The 20,740-nt window shown below is 41.2% G+C and overlaps 2 protein-coding genes and 1 long non-coding RNA gene across 5 annotated transcripts in view; 2 read left to right on the forward strand and 1 right to left on the reverse strand.

Annotated features, from left to right (window-relative positions):
* Positions 1-18,798, forward strand: part of LOC117954832 (solute carrier family 22 member 23-like) — a 34,956-nt gene extending 16,158 nt beyond the window's left edge. For both annotated transcript variants that reach the window (XM_034888852.1, XM_034888853.1), the window contains 7 exons: positions 4,643-4,811; positions 6,365-6,492; positions 8,964-9,066; positions 9,780-10,015; positions 10,988-11,020; positions 13,289-13,412; positions 14,153-18,798. In XM_034888852.1, the coding sequence (XP_034744743.1) occupies positions 4,643-4,811; positions 6,365-6,492; positions 8,964-9,066; positions 9,780-10,015; positions 10,988-11,020; positions 13,289-13,412; positions 14,153-15,707 (2,348 nt within the window). In that variant the 3' untranslated portion in view covers positions 15,708-18,798. The remainder of the gene's footprint in view (positions 1-4,642; positions 4,812-6,364; positions 6,493-8,963; positions 9,067-9,779; positions 10,016-10,987; positions 11,021-13,288; positions 13,413-14,152) is intronic.
* Positions 12,003-12,517, reverse strand: LOC117954834. The gene is made up of 2 exons (XR_004658898.1): positions 12,469-12,517; positions 12,003-12,126 (listed from the first exon to the last, which is right to left on the reverse strand). It is a non-coding gene; the product is annotated as an uncharacterized LOC117954834 (long non-coding RNA).
* Positions 18,799-20,223: 1,425 nt separating the features above from the next.
* Positions 20,224-20,740, forward strand: part of LOC117954833 (tubulin beta-2A chain) — a 4,628-nt gene continuing 4,111 nt past the window's right edge. For both annotated transcript variants that reach the window (XM_034888854.1, XM_034888856.1), the window contains exon 1: positions 20,224-20,479. In XM_034888854.1, coding sequence (XP_034744745.1) covers positions 20,423-20,479 — 57 coding nt within the window. In that variant the 5' untranslated portion in view covers positions 20,224-20,422. The remainder of the gene's footprint in view (positions 20,480-20,740) is intronic.

Below are 20,740 nucleotides of genomic sequence, written 5' to 3' on the forward strand. Positions count from 1 at the left end.
CCTGAGTGAAGTCCAGTGATTGTCAGAAACAGCATGGGCAACCTTTGAACTTTCTTGTTTCAGTTCTTCTTCAGTCAGGCTGACAAATCTGTTGTGTTAGGGTAACTTAGGACTTAGTTATGTATGTGTGTCAGAGTACACGCTGTATTCACTCTTTGTGTGTGGGAGGACGGGGCTGGCAGTGGTGAAGTGGTGGGTGTAGTTAGGACATACACACTTAAACTTGATCAAAGACAAATTCTCTTCTGGTAGTGTTTTACTTCTGGTTTGATTGTAGAGACTTTCAGACTACACAGATTTAAGGAATGTGCCTGTGGCTTGTGGCTACTTGGCATTCTTTGCACCTCCAGATAAGGGACTGATCAATGAGTATGACCTTATTCTTAGTCAATAGCCCCTTTTCAGTACATGGAAGAAAGGAGGACACCGCGGGATGTTTGTGTGCTCACACAATCGCACCATATATAAGAAAGGGAAGAAAACAATACAGTGGACTCTTCCTTGGGAGCATTCTTTGGGAGTTACTTGCCAGATCAAAATTGTAAATAAACTCCAGTTTGTTTGGATGTACCCACAATCTCAATGATTTACCTTCAGTATAAATGGCTTTCTGCCGAAGCTTTTTGGATGATTACATTCTGTTAAAATGTGAAGGGTACATTAAGAGAAATGGGTCCTATTCTCAGAGACTGGTTAGCTGTGGGTTAAACAGTGCAGTGCACTCACCCCCACACTGTGTGATCACTATGTTCCACTGAGGATGCAATTTGCCTTCACCCAAAAATCTCTTCGATCTGCAGGAACTCTAGTCCAAGGTTCATTGGGTCCTAATCAGGGAAGTGCTGTTTGCTGACAATGCTGCGCTGGCCTGTCACTCACAAGAAGCACTCCAAAAACTCATCAGCAGTATGCACATGCCTGAATTGAGTTTGGTTTCACCAAGCCTTTCCATCTGTGACCACAGCTTTGAAGGTGTGGAGCTTTAACCAGGCAAGTGAACCAGGCATTTGAGCTTACACACAATAAGTACATTACTATGTAGATGCAAGACTTGGAACGTGAGTATCTATCAGGAAACGGACGACAAATTAAAGGCCTGAATATATTTGTGGAGAAACCATACAAATGCAGATGCGTCCATTCAGGGCATAAAGGGGCCCTGGTTTGGAGTTTGAAAATGACGTGAGTCATTAGCCTTTACAGTCAACCGATCTCAACCCAATTTCACACATGGGTGGTTTTCACCCCATCTTTGAGTGCGGCCATCTTCTTGTCCATTTTTCTTGTTTTTCGATAATTTGAATGGGTGTGGCTAGGTAGTTAGCTATTAAGAAAAAATGGCATTTGTTTTTTCAATTCCACCAACAAAGCTTTGATTGGTTGACAGCGGGTAAATGTGTATAGCAGCAGATCTAGTTTAATTGCTGAACCAATCAGAGATGTTTGTGTTGATTCAGAAGTCTGGAACCATCTGGTACCATTCACCCTGAGAATTTACAGAAGTACAGGTAAAAGACATGGAAGGAGAAGGACAAAGCTGTGGGGCGACACTTAATGTTTCACCTGTAACACCTGCAAGTAGGCCTATAGCTCCAGGCTCTAAAAGAAGTTATAGTTATGCCATAAAAATCCATCGCAGCACACAAACTTTGTTATTTTTCAGTACAGAGAAATACTTAAAAGTATAACTTAGTAATAAGGGAGACCCTTATTATGAAGTTAACAGATTGAGTTGTCAGGATAGGCAGTAAAGTCCTGGCACTGGGCCAATTGGACCTCATGTGACCAGTGAAAGGTTGTGACAGTAGCCTACAGGGCGTGGTTGCACGGAGTGCATTTAGTGGTCAACCAATCTTTCACTTGTAAAACAAAAGGCCTTCTTGACTGAGCGATGTACTTGACGGAAGACTAGTGAGCTACTGCGGTGTGTACCAGAGAGTGTGAGTCATAGTCTTGTTTTGCCAAAGTCAGCAACCCAGCTAAAGCTTCTTTGGGGATTATCCTCACTATTAATTGGCTATTGTTTTGATCAGTGATGATGTCATTTTCACTTTGTACACCACAGTGTCCAAATGCATTTAAACGGGTCTAGTTTTCATTAGCTTGTATGTTCCACTTGTTTTGTCCCCCCAGAGATCCTCAGTTAGCATCTTCTGTCAGTTTCTTGTATGTGTCATCAAATTAGTTAACAGATTTATGTCATGAGAACACAGGCGGCAGCAGGGCATTGTGGGAATGCTGATCTAGTGGGTTGTGGAGGATTAGGTTCAGCAAGAGTAAGGAGCTCAGAACTCTTTTCCTTTCCACAATAAACTCTGGTCTTCATTCTGCAACACCATAAACACAACACATGCCATGTTGTGTATATATATTTACTTATTTTTATATTTTTATATCAATTCTATAGTTTGTACCGTTATATGTCTGTGCATGTCAGCAATTTTTTCATACCTCACCCCAGGATCTACTCTTCCGGTCACAAAACCGTGGCCTGTTTAGTGCACATGATGCCTTTATACATAACCAAAGAAGTCAAATCCCATGCAGTCTGTAACCAGTGAACCGTCACTTTTCTCCCAGCAGTACACAGAAAAGGGGTCTTGGGGTTAGTTGGTTCAAACCCAGCAGGTCTTGCACCCATCACCCTGCTCTCAGCTCATTGGCCCTGTCATTCCAGCTGTGATAGTGTCTGTGAACAGAGAGCATTATTCATGTCCTCAGAAGGGAGCAAGTCCTAATTGAAATTCCGGTCTTTTTCACTGAAATGAAGCGGGGTTGCCGACACCCACTGTATTATGCCGGCGCTGTCACCTTGAAAGGCCCATCTGAAGACTGTTCACATTCTTGTGCAGGAGAATAGACCCATTAGCAAAAGAAATTAAGTATAAAAAGGGCATGAAAGTAGCAGGACAAAATATTTGGGCATTCCAAGAATAGCAGTATTACAGTGTGGTTCACTGTTCTATGGTTTGATGAGAAGCCATTCTCTATGCTGCAGTAACTAAAGGGCTGGACTGTCTGTGGTTGCTGGCTGCCCGTGTGGTGTGCATGCTAATGGTTTGGTGAATGAATCAGTGCCATTCTGATAGAGGAGAATTGAGCACAAGGAACCTCTTTCTAGTCAGTTCACTCTGACAGCAGCCTATTGTCGTGGCCTGTCTACTGTCTCTGAACAACAACTGTACATGGTGATTTATCGGTTTCTCATTTTTTTATACACACAAAAGAAATCTTAAGGATAACCACTTTAAGTTTCTATTGATGAATGTAGTATTTGTTTAGTTAAACAAGTGTTAATCAGTATTTGGTGTTTTCTGTGTTAAAAAGTCACAATTTTAATACAGTAGTAGTCATAATGTTGGCCTGGGAATTAGGTCTATGTTTAATTAGGACAACGTAATGCTCTATTAATGAGCATTATCATCGCCACCAGGATCCATGTTCTGGCCTGTCCGCCTCACCTAGTAACAGGTTGTGTTCTGTTTGGATAATTCATTTACTCTGGCCTGCTTCTGTCAGAAGAAGAAACAGCTAAAGGTTAGATCTCATGTACCATGTACCTAAACACATGTCTTACCCGGGAAAGATTAAAAGGGTTCTAGGAAACCTATGTAGCGCTTTCTAATCAAAAGCAATCAGCTATGTGAACTGGATGTTTCTGTAGCATCCCGTTTGCCAAAATACCCCCCCAAATCAAATCCCCTACTTCACCGTGATATAAACCTGTATGGAAAGTAACACCTCTGCTGAAGTGTTAAATTATTCAATGATCATACGACACAAGACAATGTCTGTCTCTCTCTCTCTCTCTCTTCTGGTGGTTGATGAATGCAGATATGTGCTTCAGTAGTACAATGTCTTCCTCTGATGTAGTCGTAGCCTACACTAAGTCTGTAGAAGGCTAAACAGTGGTGTTGCATATTAAGTGGTTTGGGGTCCTTCTGTAAGGAGGCCTAATTTTGGGGTACAATTTGGTTTGGAAAAATTCTACAAGCACTAATACCACAGGCCAAGCATCGCCCGTTCAAAACTACTGTAGTATGTGAATAATGCACATAAAATACAATGGGCGTTCAACAATCGCCATTAAATCACATCAACAACCATGTGCCACCTAGCTATCTAGTAATCTTTTTATATTCTATGCAAAATGTAAAATGTTCTATTAAAGAAAAGATAGAAAATAAATATTTGGGTGTGCTGTAAAGTGGTTAGAAAATCGAAATTGGCAAAAATCGGTATCGGCAGATCAAACTCAATGAGAAATCGGAAATCGAAATAAGAAAGTTGTAATCGGTGCATCTGTAGGTCAGACCCATCTGCATGTGATAGGAGGCCGAGACTGAGAAATGCATGGAAAAATACGCATCACGCAAGCCACTCTCAAATTTTGCTGTTTTCATGAATGCAAAAGTCGATGCCGCTGTCTGCAAAGTACGTCACCCAGATGGTGTGATTGGCTGAAGGACTATCCAATTGCGTACCGATTATGCTTGTTGATCACGCCGCTTGTACAGTAGAAAATACAGAGCTGACTCCCCAGACTAATGTTCAATCTTAAAAGATTGTGCTCGGTCTGGGGATAGCCCGATTAGAACAACTTCTTAATACTGTTGTTTCTCTTTCTTTTCATCTCTGCCAGGGATTGAGCTGTGCCTGCCAGGATGGCGTTTTTCCATGACCATGGTGGCCAGTTTTGTGGTGTTGGGGGGTCAGCTGCTGATGCCCGGGATGGCGTACCTCTGCCGTGACTGGCAGGTACTCCAAGCTGGCATCATCTGCCCCCTGCTACTGATGTTGTCCTACATATGGTAAGGATAAGACGCAAGCATCACTTTGGCACTAACCTGTCATTCTGTTAACAAGGTGTTTTACAGTTTAAATTCTGAGACTGAAATATGTTACCTTGCATGGCAGCTGGATTCTCAAAATATCACGAAATCACGCAGGAATTGCGAGATCACAAATCACACGATAATTCATTTTGTCGGGCTTCAGGTAATTTGTTTTTGCTCTGACTATCAGTTTACCGAACCAATTAGCGTGCCGTGAGGAGCTACTGGCAGCTATGGCCATGGTTTAGGTGTGTGTGACGGCTGCAACTGTTCATGCAAAACAACAATGATGAGCGCAATAGATAGATTTCAACCAATCACCTGCCAGGTACATAGTTTCCAATGACGACTTCTCAGGTGGTTCTGTGTTACAAACCGTCTAACACCTCAGGTTAGGAAATATGTGCTGCCTTTTGCAATTAAACTCTACATGTGTTAGCAACCAGTGATTTGATAGTCTTATAAATTTCTGGTTAAGCCAAAGATGCTTTGCATAGTTCAAACAAGGAACCGGAAAGTCAAATTGTTCACCAGTAGGTTCCCAGCTGAAAGTCTTTTTGTTAACTCATTTGCAGCAACCTTTACTGTGAGTGCGATCTCTTTTTCTCCAAAGATCCGGCAATAAATACAAAAGAGAGAAAATCGAAGAATATAGATTTTTATAATGGTTATCAAAGGTCTTGGCTTTGTTCAATGCTGTGTCCGCATAAAATCACTAAACTGATCAAACATCAATAGTGGTGATATGATGTACTTCAATCAGAGTAGGACACAGAGAGAAGAACCGATATTGACCATGGTAAAGAGCAGAAGTCAGAAACCTTAGGCATACATCAGGGTAGTCACTGCACAAACAACAATAACTCAGCAGTCAAGTGACAAAGCTCTGGAAAGGGTTTTTTAACGGTTTTGTTTGATTATAACCTTGCTGGCTAAAAAAGACTTACAGAACCAATAGTTCCAACACAGCAGGTGATCTAAGTGTGCTGATTTAGGGAAACAATTTAAAACCACACTAGTGCAACATAATTAATCCTGCACTTTTACTCACATAGACAGACTGTTCCAGAGAAAAGCAACTCAACTGAGGCAACTGTGGCATTGTTTTTGCTGACTGTCTTTGAATCAACATATGGCTGTGAGGAGAAACCCGACCACTCACAAGAAGATTGCCACATGTAGCAATACAGCTACCAGATAATAAAGGACGGGAAACGAAATCAGGAACGGCGATAACAATGGCTGGCACTCATGTGGTTATTTGTTGTTCCCACTGTAAAGACATCTGGGAAGGCTATTAGGTATTTAAGTGTTTGCGTGTGAACCAGGTTTTTCTGTTCAGGATACAATTTCTAACCTTAGCTAAGCAATACAGTTTTCTTTTCCGCATTTAATTTTAATTTTTAGTGATATGTCTAGCCTTGATTTAGATAGATTTCAATCCGCCTTTTAAAAGGAGGATTCATTTCATTTTGACTCAATTTTTTTTTATGTCTTATTAACGAGGACATCCCCCGTCTTTTTGACAGGATCTTCCCTGAGTCACTGCGTTGGCTGCTGGCCACCCAGCAGTACTGCCGCTCCAAGTGGATCATGGGACACATAGCAAAGAAAAACCAAGTGAACATGGAGCTTGACACCGACAATATCCTCACAGGTAACAACATTAACAGTAATTCTGAAGAAATCAGCATTAAAAGACATCTTCCAAGCTTTTCTTTTCTAAAGAGCTGGGTAGTATTCCCAGCTGTGCTTTCCTCAACAAGACAGATTGACATGGTTATATCTGGATCCTGTCTGGTTGCCGTAGTAACGGACCACTCCAGAGGTAGCAGTGGGTGTTGAACATTACATTACGACACACGAGAATGTTCAATAATGTCATTATAGCCCGGGTGGGGGTGGGGATGGTGTCAGGATGTGACAGGATGGTGGGCGGCACATGCACGCAGGTCACGCTCTTTGACCCCGGGTTAACTGTGTGTACATAAGACCTGCCAGAGGCAAAGAGCAGAGTGAACTTTGTTGTTGTTGTTAAATGTCGTAGCAGATTGCATTTGTGTTCAACTTTAACCACACTGTTCACTGTGGTACGTTTGTACTGTTGTTAACAATGTTAGGCACTAAATGTAATACCAGCCGCTACATCAGAGCAGCTGAGCAACTTTTTCAAGCACTAAGACACTACAGATGCATGTGTAACAACTTATTACATCATCTTTGCAAAGGGAGCGGATTGATTTGCTTATATCTCAGTTTGAATAGTCTTACTCAGAGTGTTGTAGCCGGGCCAGGAGATCACCGGAAAGCCTGAGCTGTACAGCCCCGAGATAACCTTGAGACGGAAGTGTGGAATGTTGTCACATGCCTGAGTCAACATAACGTACCGCAAAGCAGAGGTGTGTTTCTGTGGCAACACTCAGACTGATACCAAAACATCCGCCATTTGCTATGTCACATCACCTGCAGGATAGGGTAGTTTCCCTCTCATGAACCGGTTGTGTCTCTGCTGTGTGCGTTGTCGTACCTGTCTCACAAAGAAGCGGGAGACTAGTCACGTGGGATGAAACGTGCTCATTAAAAAATACATGTGGAATGTTTTGTGGTTGCATTGAATAGAACAGTCTCCTTGTTTCAAATTTAGAGAAGCCAAGCCACTGTTGAACTTTCCTTTGATCTCAAATCTGAATTTGACATGATGATTAACTAGATTACCTAGAGCCTGCTGGAAATATAAGCAGAGTGATGACATTGGCTGAGAGATACCTTATAAACATAATGTTGGATTCAGTGTATGTGCTGCCTAACAGCAAGCAGAACTGTGGACCACATAAATATTTTATTGTTCACCATTGTTTTTCTGAATAATAATAATAATAATAACAATAACAATGTATCCTTTATTAGTCCCACAAGGGGAAATTACAATTTACCCTCTGTTGTTATTACACCCAGGCCTGAATTACACACCCATGCTCAGTACCTATACATGTGTAAGACATTTAGTGTATTTTGTATATTATTAAAATTACTGTTTAAAATTGTATAATTCCCGATAAAGTTTTTGCCCATAATTTATTGTCACCTAATGTTTATTCTCACTGCCATCCTTAATAGAAAACTAAATTGTTACTGTAAATATCCTCATTAAATGTCTGTTAGAGCCCTTTTTCAAATTTGAGGGGTAACTGCAACAAAAAGTATTATCATTTTTGGGGTAATAAAGGACCACTAGGTGAAATTAAAATACAGGTACTGGTGTAAAAATTGTATGTCATCGTCAGATTTTACGCATAACATTTTATGTAATTATTTCTTATTTAGAATAGAATGCCTTTATTGTCATCATACGCAATTACTCAGTACCTGTGCAATGAGATTGAAGCAATCCCTTTACACTGTTGACACAAAATATAAGAATGTAAAATATCAAAAATATCAATGTAAAAAATGTAAAATGTAGGCGGTGGAGAGAAGAAAAAAAGAGGGGGGGGGGGGGGGGGGGGGGGGGGTTCTGGTGCAGTCCGGAGAGCAATTGTTTGCATATATAAAAGGCTTGATTAGGGCTGTACAGAGTGAGGAAAAGATGTGGTTAAGCTATACCGTATTACAATATTACTTGCAATAGATGAATCTTTCGGAATGTGGTTAATGCGCAAGATTATATTGCAATGCTGATTTTTAAAAAAATAAAAAAAGCTTTACTCTGCACCCCTAATTTCCATAGCAGTCATAATACATAAACCATGACATAGATGTAAACTTGTGGGAGAAAAAATCTATACTCAAGAACACAACACAAGTTATAGTTTCTTTATACAGAAAGAATTATATGTAGTGATGCAACAACATAGGTTAAATAATAATAACTTTTAATAGTAAATAATCATGAAGCCCCAAAGATGTATAATGCTTTCATGCAGTGTCCAAAATAAGCAGGGCAGAAATGTAGCCTATTTTTTTCTACATTGTTGACTATTGCACTTTAAACCCTTAATAATGATCACACTTTGCATTGCCGGGCTGAAAGTTATGAAATAACTTAGATGTTATGCTTAAATATTGATATGGGCCTCAACAGTCAGATATCGGTCACACTCAAGGATTAACATGTTTGCTTGTTTTCAGAACTGCAGAGAGCTCTTCAAAAGAAACCCAAGAGGACGTGCATTGTGAAAATGGTCGGGACGAGAAACCTGTGGAAGAATATTGTTGTGCTCTGCGTCAACTCGTATGTTCCTTTTGCATCAGTACTTTGAAAAACAGTTGGAACATTTCCATGTCAAAATGCGTATCTGTGTGAAAGGATCTAAAAAACTAGATAGAGAAAAAGGGAGTGTGTGGGAGTGTGTGCTTGTATGTCTGGGTCGGGGCGAGGCAATGCCAGTCAGACGAGTTAGCACTAATAACCTGGAGGCTTGATGCAGCATTGATCAGTAGCGCTCAATGCTTTCGCCCTTCCAAACTGTATGTGTGCTGCTCTCTCTTATCACGTCCGCTGGGATCTCTCCTCTCTCTCTTCCATATCCAGCTAGGCTGACCCAGCTTCAGTGCATGGTGTCCTTAACTCCCCAAGTCAGCATACATTTTACATGAGCTCGGTCCTTATGAAACATTAGACAACCAGGAGAGAGCCTGTGTGAATGTTGGCTCCTGTTTTTGTGTTCGCTTGGGGGTGTGTGCCTGTGTGTCAGTAAGTCAGTGTTTACATGGGTGCAGTTTCTTTGAGATAAGTAGAGATAAAAGAAAATGGGATAAATCTGTTCCGCCTTCTCCCAACTTCTCATCTTTTAGATTTGCTTGGACCAATTTTTTCTGTGTCTTCTCCCCTTTGTGTTTACAATTTTGTGCACTCCTTCTTTTTCTTTTCTACCATTCCCTTATTTCTCTCCTACTGTACTAGTATCCCCTAACCTAGACCTGTGTATGTTCTTTACATAACAGGCTAACAGGCTATGGGATCCACCACTGCTTTGCTCGCAGCATGATGGACCCCGAAGCTCAGGAGACAACCATGTTCCATAACTTCTATGCAGATTATTACACAATGGCAGGCATTGCGCTGGCGTCTTGCATGGCGCTGTGCCCAGCGGTGGGCCTAATGGGCCGGCGGGGTGGCCTTCTCATGTTTATGATCATCACTGCCCTGGCGTCACTGCTGCAGTTGGGCCTGCTCAATTGTGAGTACTTTATGAGGATGACATGTCCACTTAAGAAAATACCACAGGGATGTTGTTTATTGGCTTTGGATATTTGTGTCAGGCTGGTACTATTCTATATTTTTTTATCACCAACAAATCCAATGAAAAGACCAAAACTGGCAATAAATAGAATAGATACAGCTCCATTGTTGTCCAAAAGCGCCTATTTTTGTTTTTTTTTATATATTAATGAGCCACAATTTGGCACTAGTGGACATGCTTCATCATTACCATGAACATGTGACTGATGTTTTGAGTCCTGCCGCTGGAAAGACTCACCAGTGGACCAAACGTGCGTTCATTCATGGCAGACAATAGTCCCCAACAAATGCATTATTTACTCCTATTTGCTCAAATTAATAGTACCCCTCTCACTTAGGGAATTGTTTAGCCTTTCTAATAAATAAAACACATTTGTGACACAGCTTTAAAGTGTATGTTAAATCGTATTGAAAGCACTTGAATTGACTATCAAACAATGAAATGAAAACGTAGGGTAGTAAGGTCTGGTGGAGGGTTTTACACAGTTTGTGAGGAAGCTGTAGTCATAGTACAGTAGCCTACATCATACAAGATCGTAGTTTACTTACATGGTTTTTTAATGGAGTAGTTGAACATGTTTACAAACTTTTTTGGGGTCAATGTCTACTAAAAAGTGTTCTAGGTGATCAAAACTGTACACACGTCAGTTTATTCAGTTACAAATGACCGAGCTGTAATGTTTAACCTGAGTCAACACGTCAAGGTTATGCTCATGATTCATGTTCCTCTTTGAAGTTTATGTTGTAACTGTGTATGTTGACAAGCTTTGCTTAAAATATGTCTATGTTTTTGTTTTTAATGTTTTACTCCAGATTTTAATTTACTCTCTGAGCACATTCGATGATGATCATTTTTTGCTTTGAATCTCTCACTGATACATATCTGTTCATTTCTCTCATTCTCCTCTAGTGCTGGGGAAGTACAGTGACCATCTGAACATAGGTAGGATAATCTCTTTATTTCTATTATCCTTGAGTCCAGTATTTGAGTTGGGTACTCTTGCTTAGAAATAATTTTTATCAGCTCCACATTCCTTCAAAGTGTTAATTAAATTGTATCAAACCACTTATATCTAGGTTGCTGCATTATCTCGATGAGCTTTTAGGAAATGTGCTGCAAACAGACATCCTGCAGTATTTTATTAGGCATATACAAGCCCTGCAGAGACACAGAATGAAGTCCTAGATTTAATTATGGCTAGCATTTCACTAATTCATCTCCCTTGTGTTGAACAGATCTCTTTGCTATCCAACTGTGAGCTGTGTGTATCTCACGAATAGTCTTCTTTCACTGTTCTCATCAGTTTATCAATGTCTTTATCATCTCTTCACTGTTCCCTCTGTGGGAAGCACAGTACTCTGATCCACTCAATGCCATATTCAACACGTCTTATTCCCTTTTTCTCTTACTGCCCTTGGGTGCTCCACCTGTATTCACCCTTTTGTATGAGACACTTTTAAGGAGCCTAGTCTGCTTTAATTGGCTAGAGTGTTTCCTGGAATCAGTACTTTGCTCCGCAGCCTACGCTGCTGTTTCACTAGTGTCACTACCTATGTGAGTCGAGCGCAGATGTGAGTTGTGCATGCGACACTTTGCGACAAGTAGCCTACAAGATACTAACAAGAGACTCCTGCAATGTCAATACAGTAAAACTGGACCTACATAATGAAGTTTGTTCACTGTTGGCCACAGGTTAGCAATCAAACAATCAAAGATAGTTAAAACGTTTTTGAAATTATTTCCATCTTCTGTTTTTGTTTGTAATGAGAAATGTTCATTATTTTATGGATAACACAAATTTCTGTATGACACAGACGTGCCCAGTCACTTGAATGGCGTTTTGAGCTAACTTTTGCAATCAAACAATCATAAACCGTTTAAATCTGAGAATGCGCAACCCATTCTACTCACATCAGGTAGTGACAACTAGTATCAGCTGGAGCTACTGCAACGCAGTGAATAGCAGGACTTTGTACCATGAAAAATCACAAATTAAGGCTTCTAAACCAAATACTACACAAACTGACATGTCCCAGCAGTAAAGTGACCTGAAATTGTAGAGAAATGACCAACATTAGCCACTACAGCTATGTGGCGTTAGCATGCAGCAACTTAATATTTAGCAGTAGGCTAACTTTCTACCATCGAAAATCGCAGTAAAAGGTTTCTTAACCAGACATTACCCAATCGTATATGTTTCAGCATTAACGAAAATTGGGAAGAATTTAATTAATTTACAGCGAAGATGACAAAGTAAACTGCCGTTTGCATGAAGCTACTATAGTTAGCATTGAACACTAATGGAATATAGCAGCATTTTCAGCAGTCCCAAATTGCAGATTAGGGCTTTTAAACCAGATGCACCAGAACTGCTTAAGGAACAATGTGACCCGGAATTGGGGACAATTTAACAACACTGGCAGCCAAGATGACATTGTTCACCCGATTTCCACCAACTGCGGAACGGCTGTGAATCGGCTCCAGAATGGCGGCGAAGCCAATACATTTCAGTTACAGTCAATGTGTGTATTTTCACTGACTGTGGAACGGCTGCGTTCCGACTCCGTCCCAGCTCCGGCGATCCTTAGCCCTCCAGACCAGATACACAGAGCTTATGGGGGATCCGCAGATTGTGCGGGACAGGGAGTTAAGGAAAGAAACAAAATAAAACATCCGGTTAATTTTCAAAACAAAATAAACCGTGTTCACGGCGGATAATATTTCCCTGCACTACACCTTGAAAATGTCCTAATGCACGGAGACAGGCCTAAAGTCAACAGGTCAGAAGTTTGTGGCTCTGTTTATAGAAACTACATCCTGTTATATCGCGCGTTCCGCAACAAATCCGAACCTGGTGGCTATTGGAGGACGCCGGAGCACGGGGCCGACACGCAGCAGAGCTGATCCGCACAGTTGGAAATCTGAACGTTTACATGCTCACATTGATTTCTCTAAAATGCATTTACCTCATTATTTGAACGTTTGACATGAAAATCCGACATAACATTGTAGATACGACAGAAAATACGGAAAAACCTAATCTCTCTCCCCTTTAAATTCCCAGCAACCTATTGTCTCTTCTCTGTATGTTGTTACATAATGCTAAATGCTGCAATATTATCTTTCAAAGCCCCCAAGCCCTTAAATATGCCTTTTACAGACTACACAGTTTACTGTATACAAATTGTGTGTCTCCTGCTCTGTCTGCAGATAGCTCAGGCACGCTGAATAAGAACTTCTCCGTCGCATTCTCCATCATCGGCATGTTCTCTTCCCAAGCAGTCAGCAACCTGAGCATCTTCTTCTGTGCTGAGATCACACCCACTGTGATCAGGTAGGCCCAATGAAACTTTGGGATGATGCAATGTGGAAAATGTGCTTACTGTTGAGGAGAGTAACAGCTGTTTTTAATGTATTGCACATTGTTTGTCATGGAACAAGTAGGGGATTAGTCCACAATGTGTTCATGTTTGCTCTAGTTTGGGCATTGTTGACATTTTGTGTTTCTTCTACACCTGTTTTAATGTCCTGATTGGTTTATAATTAACTTGATCCAGTGGCTGGTGTCCATAGCATCACATGTTACTAGAGAGGGATTAGCTGCTCCACCTCCTGTTAAAGGAGGGTACGGAATCATTGAACAGATTCTCACAGTTCAGTGTCAAATGTAATCCACATCGTCTACAAATTAGCCATCCCCTTTGAGAATATATGACACAGCATTGGATGCTCATTATCTAGGGTTATGTAAGGGGTGTTTTACTGCTGGCGATGGTCAAAGGGTGGCCTCTGGTGGTGAATTTAGGCAATTGCAGGAGAGGAAGTGGACTCTATGTAGAGGAGGGCATTTGGCTGCAGCACACATCAACAGAAGAATGAAGAAAAACTAAAGAGATCTTCCCTTTCTATATGAATGAATTAGGTGATATTTCAGTACAACATGTTGATTCGGGATTTACTTTAATTGTAGTGAACCGTCTTCCCCTGTGGCTAGTTTATACAAGGTTTATGAGGTTTTAAGGTATCTGTGATCATAAATCTTAAAATGTGATAACATTTTCCATCTCACCATAGGGGTGGTGGGCTGGGCCTGGTCCTAGCCAGCGCCGGCTTTGGCATGCTGACTGCACCCATCATGGAGCTCCACAATCAGAAGGGCTATTTTCTTCACCATATTATCTTTGCCTGCTGCACTCTAATCTGCATCATCTGCATTCTCCTGTTGCCTGAGACGCGCTTCCAGCCCCTCCCTGAGACCCTGGCTGATGGCGAGAGCTACACCCGTCAATCTCTCCTTCCACCGAGGAAACCTGGAGAACAACGTCTCCTACTGACTCAATCTGAGAGCAGTAGGGACTACACCAGGGTGCACGACACGCCGCTCCACGAAGCAGCCGCCACCGCAGTGTCCACTATGGACTCCACCGCCTCATCAGCTGTTGATTTGACCGTTCTATCGGTCGGAAATATGTCTGCTCCCACATTCATGGAGGTGCACCCTTGTAAGCCTAAGCTTAAAGACCCCAACGGTCACTCAGTTTTAGCTTTATCCACAACCCCCATCACAGCCCTGGGCAAAGACGGCATCATACATGCCAGTAGAGAGCACCTGCTGTCTTCCACTCCGTTACACAAACCCCCATGCGTCACAGACCCACTTTTAGCTGATGCCGAAGAACCTCCAGCCGAAGTCCTGGAATCTATTGAGCCATTGACAGATTCTGCCATTCCTGAAATGAATGACATCGGTCCTTCCCCTACAGAAGAGTCAGCCACTACCCCTTCCCCTCCATTAGACCGTTCCACTCCCCCGGTCCCTCAAACTGTGCCTGCCTCCCTATTGATCTGCACCACACCCATCATCGAGCCCCCGCCTAGCTCCACGTTAGAATCCCCCAACACAGCGGGAAATGAGATAGACAGTTTAGCCCCAAAATTCGACCCACCTTTGCTAGAGGCCTCTAATGCCACTTTAGCAGACTCCCCTAATTCATCTATGGCTGAGAGCCCCCCTCCATCCCCTACCCCCTCTCCTGTTCCGATAACAGATTGCAACATTTCCACTGACCCTCCACCCTCTATTAGCACACACTCTGACATTCCCATCAAGTTAGAAATAGTGGAAGAATCTACATCTACTCCTAGAGACTCCCCCATACCTACTGTCATAGACTCCCAACCGCCACAGTTAGATTCTACCTCTCCCTGTGAGAATGTCATATCCCCTTATTCCCCTACTCCCCCTAGCCCAGTCACTATTTCCCCTTCACCCACTCCTCCTCCACCCATTGAATCAGGCCATACACCCTCAGCGGCCTATTCAACTTCCCCTGTCATAGATACTCTCAACACTACTCCACCGATTCCTACCATTCTCCCCGTCACAGACATTTTGCACACCTCCACTCCGGAATCTACCACTCTGACTATTCAGCCCACGCAGGATTCAGCTGCATCCCTCGCTGTAGATTCAGGAGCAACTTCCATCACAGATTTAGGCGCTACAGACGCAACTTTCCCCTCTCTAATGGACTGCACCGTCTCCTCCCCCATAGACTTTGGTGTCCTTTCCATCAGGGACAGTGCCAGCACAGAAAACAACACTGTCAATGGTGTGGCATTGTTATGATCCAGTGCTGCAGTCAGGAGACAAAGCTTTACGGTTGCACGGGGAAGCAGCCCACGCCACACGAATAACCAGGAAGGGGGCGAGGAGGGGGGCACAAACTGTCCTACTCAGACTTCAGGCACTTACTGAAGATTGTCCTGATCTGGAGTTGAGTAGACATGTCTTACAGAGATGCTGTATGTTTCTCAATGTCCCCCCTTCCTGCATTTAGCCAATAAATGAGACCACACAAGTGAGAGAGTGCCAGAGGCTGGTTTGTGACAATGTGACAGTATGTTCTGCTCTTTTTAAGTGTCACTGGAAATCACCAGCCTATAAACTACTTTGATGTACATGAATGGGAAATCACTGTCTGTCATTTTAAAGAGACTTACAACTATATCCACAATCACAGCGAACTGGTGAGAAATACAAGGATGCTAAAAACAAACAAACAGAAATTAAATCACTGGTACTTTTGCTCAAATGAAATGTCTGTCTAACATATTTATACAAAAATATCGCCTTACTTGTATGGACAAAAGAATCTGAATGTTACAACATACTGGTTGGCGTTACAGAGGTAAACAATCCAAATTGGAGTGATTTTTCTAAATACAACGCCAAAAACAACTCTGACCAAAATAAAATGTAGACATGGTGCCAAAAAAACGAGAATAGGAGTATTTGCCTGTTAGAGGAAATACTATTTAGTGCAGTCCCTTGCCATAGACTGTATGTGGATTAACGTGAATCAGATGAACCATTTTTTCCAAAGTTCAGAAATACAAAATAAGTAGTAAATTGGTTGTCAAATTATTGAAAGATTGAAAGCTATATCACCATTTAATGAATTATAATTGAGAGACGAGATTGAGATTGCTAAATTGCTTTCATGAACAAGTGGTTCATTGTGTGAACGCCGATATTAGAGAAAAGAATGACCCATATTTTGTCAGTCTGAAAAAAAACTTTTATTTTTACAATTGTTTCAGTCAATGGAATTAATGGTATGCAAATGCTTTTATTTGTAAATGTGATATTGTAAGTAAATGCATAATTAGTTGTTGAGCTTGATCAAGTCTTTTTTTTTTTAAATATTCAAAGTATTTTTGAATAATCTCCCATGGCGTGCCCTTATTGTACAAAGCTATACTACATTCTTACAGTATTTGTGGCACCTCAGTGTGGTGCCACCATGTTCTTTGCAGTTGGGACAAAGCATGAAAATAATTGTGAACGTGTCAGCAAAACAAACCTTAAAAGCAAACCTTAAAAAATACACAAAAGCTATTTTTGAAATGAAACCAATGGATGACAAAATGTTCGATGTGATTGCCAACTGTCGCAGCAAAGCTAACCTTTCAGTGTGTTTTCCAAATCATGTTCTGGCATTAACGTAGTTAATGTACGTTTGTCAATGTGTTCATACCTGCACATGCACAACTAAGTTTACCTTAAAATAAAAGAATGCAATACATCATAAATGTGTCAAATAGACATTTTAAAATACAGGTCAAATCCTTATTTATAGGTAGATTAACATAGTCATAATATTAAATTGACAAACTTTTGCTTAAGGAGGCACTTTCTCTTCCAAAGCCTGTGTTATACTTGACTTATGTGTAACTAGACAGTTGTAGTTACACAATTTATGCTTTGGAGGTTGTAATGTTTGTCAGGGAAAGATGTAGGATTTAAAGATAGGCCACTGTTTACTACAACAACAACAACAATGCTACTACTAATAATAATAATTACACTTTACTGTAAAACTCAAGAGCCAAGTGAATGATGTCTTGTCAGTTCAAATGTGATAAAACCCTCTCGCGGTATGTCATAGTACATTCATCCAGGGAGTATTGGTGATCTCATTAGGTGTCATAAAGGAGTCAAAGACAACACCAGACTTGTTTTGTTCACACCATCTGGTGTTACTTATGAAGAACCTTCTAGGTACTTTGCTCACCAAAATCCTCTTCTGCTTGCTTTCATCAAAGAGGCACTGCATATTTTTAGGTGTCTGAATGATTGAGCTAATCTGCTTTTTTTGTTTTTTCCTCAAATGCAACTTGAATCAAAGTATGAAATCTCATTTTTTTTCCTCAATTCAATCATTGATCTTTCAATAGAACAAGTCAACAAACTTCCATTTAGTGAAAGATTCATATGAACATTTAATGTCTTACATGTCATGCTGCTAAGCCTCAAAGCACAATGCCCTGCGATCATGTGAAGTCAAATTTAATGGAGCTTGGCTTGACAGTAAAAAAAAAAAAAAAAAAAGAGGGAAAATGGAGTGGGATTTTGAATACAGAAATTCTAGTATATTCTACTTGTAACTCATTATTTTTTGCAATAGACCCAAATGTAATGTACTTTGTGGACAAGAGTGTTGACACTGGATGTATTAAGGAATTCTTGGCGTCTGCAGTAAAGAGTGGGTTGACTGTAGTGGTCAGTAGCTTCACATTACTCTGAGTCTGTGTTGTCTGTGAGTATTGTTCTCTCTGTCTCAGTACGTTTATTGCAGAAATTGAACTGTGCATTGCAAAAACGCACATGCAGCACCAGTGTAAAGACAGTGACACAGCACAATACAACCAGTGTCTATTCCAAGATCTGTTGCTTCCATTTTCACAACTCTCACGCAGCTATTTCACGGTGCTGATTAAGAGTAATTTATCTAGAGTAAAATTAAAGTAAAAATCTGTAAAAGCGATCCAAAGCAATGTTAGCACCAGCGACAGGGTGGACTAGGAGACAGTGACCTTTTTTGGAAAAGCAAAAAAAAAAAAGTGGTTATGCCTTTGTAAATAGCAGTTGTGTGGAAACGCCCAGTGTTGCTAAGATGAAGGATTATGACATGGACTAATGAATGGTTTTGAACCAAGATGAACTCCCCGGTGTACACACATTTCAGGTTTTGCTTCTCTCAACTGTGCAACTCAGATTGTCCTGATGGGAGATTTGAATGAATGTAAAAACCATGGATTGTACCATTTTATAATTTCTGATTGTTTGGTTTCATTTTGTTTTTGTTTTAACAAACATAATGCACTTGTATATAAGCCATACCTGTTGGTAAAATAAACCACTATTTATTGATCAACTAAGAATCTACCCGAGTGCTTCATTTTATAACATGGATTTTATTAAAAGTAGATCCCAGGCAAAACAGCAGTTACATAATTCCACTGCTGGCTGGAGGGCTTGTACCTTTTTCAAAAGAACAATTAAACAGGGAGTGCATGACTGTTTCCAATCCAAACTAGTCTGAATCTGTTTTGTGTTCTCTGTGTGTGGGTCCTCCCTTGCTGCACTATATACATTAATAACCAATTTGTTTGGTGAAATGTGTCAATAGAGCACAATTAACAAAGCTAAGAGTCTATGGCCATGCTAGGCACAGAAATGCTTTGAACTAAATGCTAACGGCAGCATGCTAATATGCTCATAATGACAATGCTACCACGCAGATGTTCGACCATCTTAGTTTCTTAGGCAACCTATTTGGTCATAATCCAAAGTACTGGAAAAATTCAAATTGTTGACCTGATAAAAATAATGGGATCACTGAGATTGTTACAATTCCTTCTAAGGGAAATGTGGATTCATTTACTATAACAACAATCCATTTGATAGCTGTTGAGACATTTTACTCAAACCACCTTAGTGGGGAAAAAGGAAAAGTCACTAGGATTCATCCACTGTGGACAACGAATGTCTAGTAAATGTAATGGCAGTCCAACAATCCATCAAAAAAGGTGTTGAAACATTTCAGTCTGGATCACAGTGGTGGACCAACATCAGACCAAAACAGCCTTCCCTGGAGCAAAAAAATGGCAAACCAAGGGCCAATTTTAACCCAATCTTGAGGACCTGTATTATAGAGGGGCCCTGCATGTGGTATAATCTAGTTTAAATGTATATTTAACATTTCACCAAATATCATGCTTATGTGGTCTATCCCACTGACATCTGGGGGAGGGTAGAAATACTGCTTGGTTTCTGGGGTTCCAGCCAAAATGGGTTGGGGAACATTACAATGCCTTGCTCAACAGCACCTGGCCGCACCCAGGAGGTGAACAGCTACCAATCCACACTCTGTACCTCGGTCCGTACTGGGACTTGAACCATCCATCCTCCGGTTCCTAACCCCCTATGGACTGAGCTACTGCCAGCCCCCATATGTGTAAGTCCCAGGGCTCAACGGACGACCACAGCTCATTTTTGTAGCAAGTTAATCAGGCCCTGCAGAATTTGCATCTGTATTATTAAAACTACAACATAAAACATCTATGAGTTAGGTTAACAATGCCTTATCAGAATATTAACTACTTATGTTTTTTAACCTGCAGTTTGATACAAACTGACTTATTTTTATAGGGTAATTACTCCTGAACATTGTAGGATTATTCACACAGTCCTAATTGACTCAGCGTAAAAAGGCCCCGTTTCTCCCGAACGGGACAGGTTGATGTCAGCAGGATGATGCGGCATGATCCTCCAGACCACTGCATCAAAGCCGAGCGCTCCTATTGGCAGACAGGGATATTGGGATGCTGCGCCGTGTGTGACGTCATCTGACCCGCAGCACGTTTATCTATCTCGCCGGCTCAGCACTCGCTCTAGAAATGTGGTGCAGATTTTGAGAAACACAACAGCAAGAGACTGAAGACTGGACGCCCGTAAAGTCGAGACAGGACGCTCTGTGGCCGCATCAGGAACGCACCATGAGGGAAATCGTTCACATCCAGGCTGGACAGTGTGGAAATCAGATTGGGGCGAAGGTATGAATATTGTCATTCAATTTAAGAAGGGGGATACACACTTCTAATTTTAATGCGGGACGTGCCACGTGTTAATGTTTTAGTTTTTTTGTTGTTGATTCATTAATCGACTCGAGTCATTTTAATAATTTTTTTGGCGTCTCTTAGGCATTTCTTAACAACCATGTCCTTGTTTTCATTTAGGATATTGAGATCTTTTATTGAGATTATGTACTGTTTACACAACCTATGTGCAGGGTGCGGTTCAGCTGGGCTGTGCGG

Source organism: Etheostoma cragini, chromosome 12, assembly GCF_013103735.1.
Source record: "Etheostoma cragini isolate CJK2018 chromosome 12, CSU_Ecrag_1.0, whole genome shotgun sequence".
Classification (NCBI taxonomy): Eukaryota; Metazoa; Chordata; class Actinopteri; order Perciformes; family Percidae; genus Etheostoma; species Etheostoma cragini.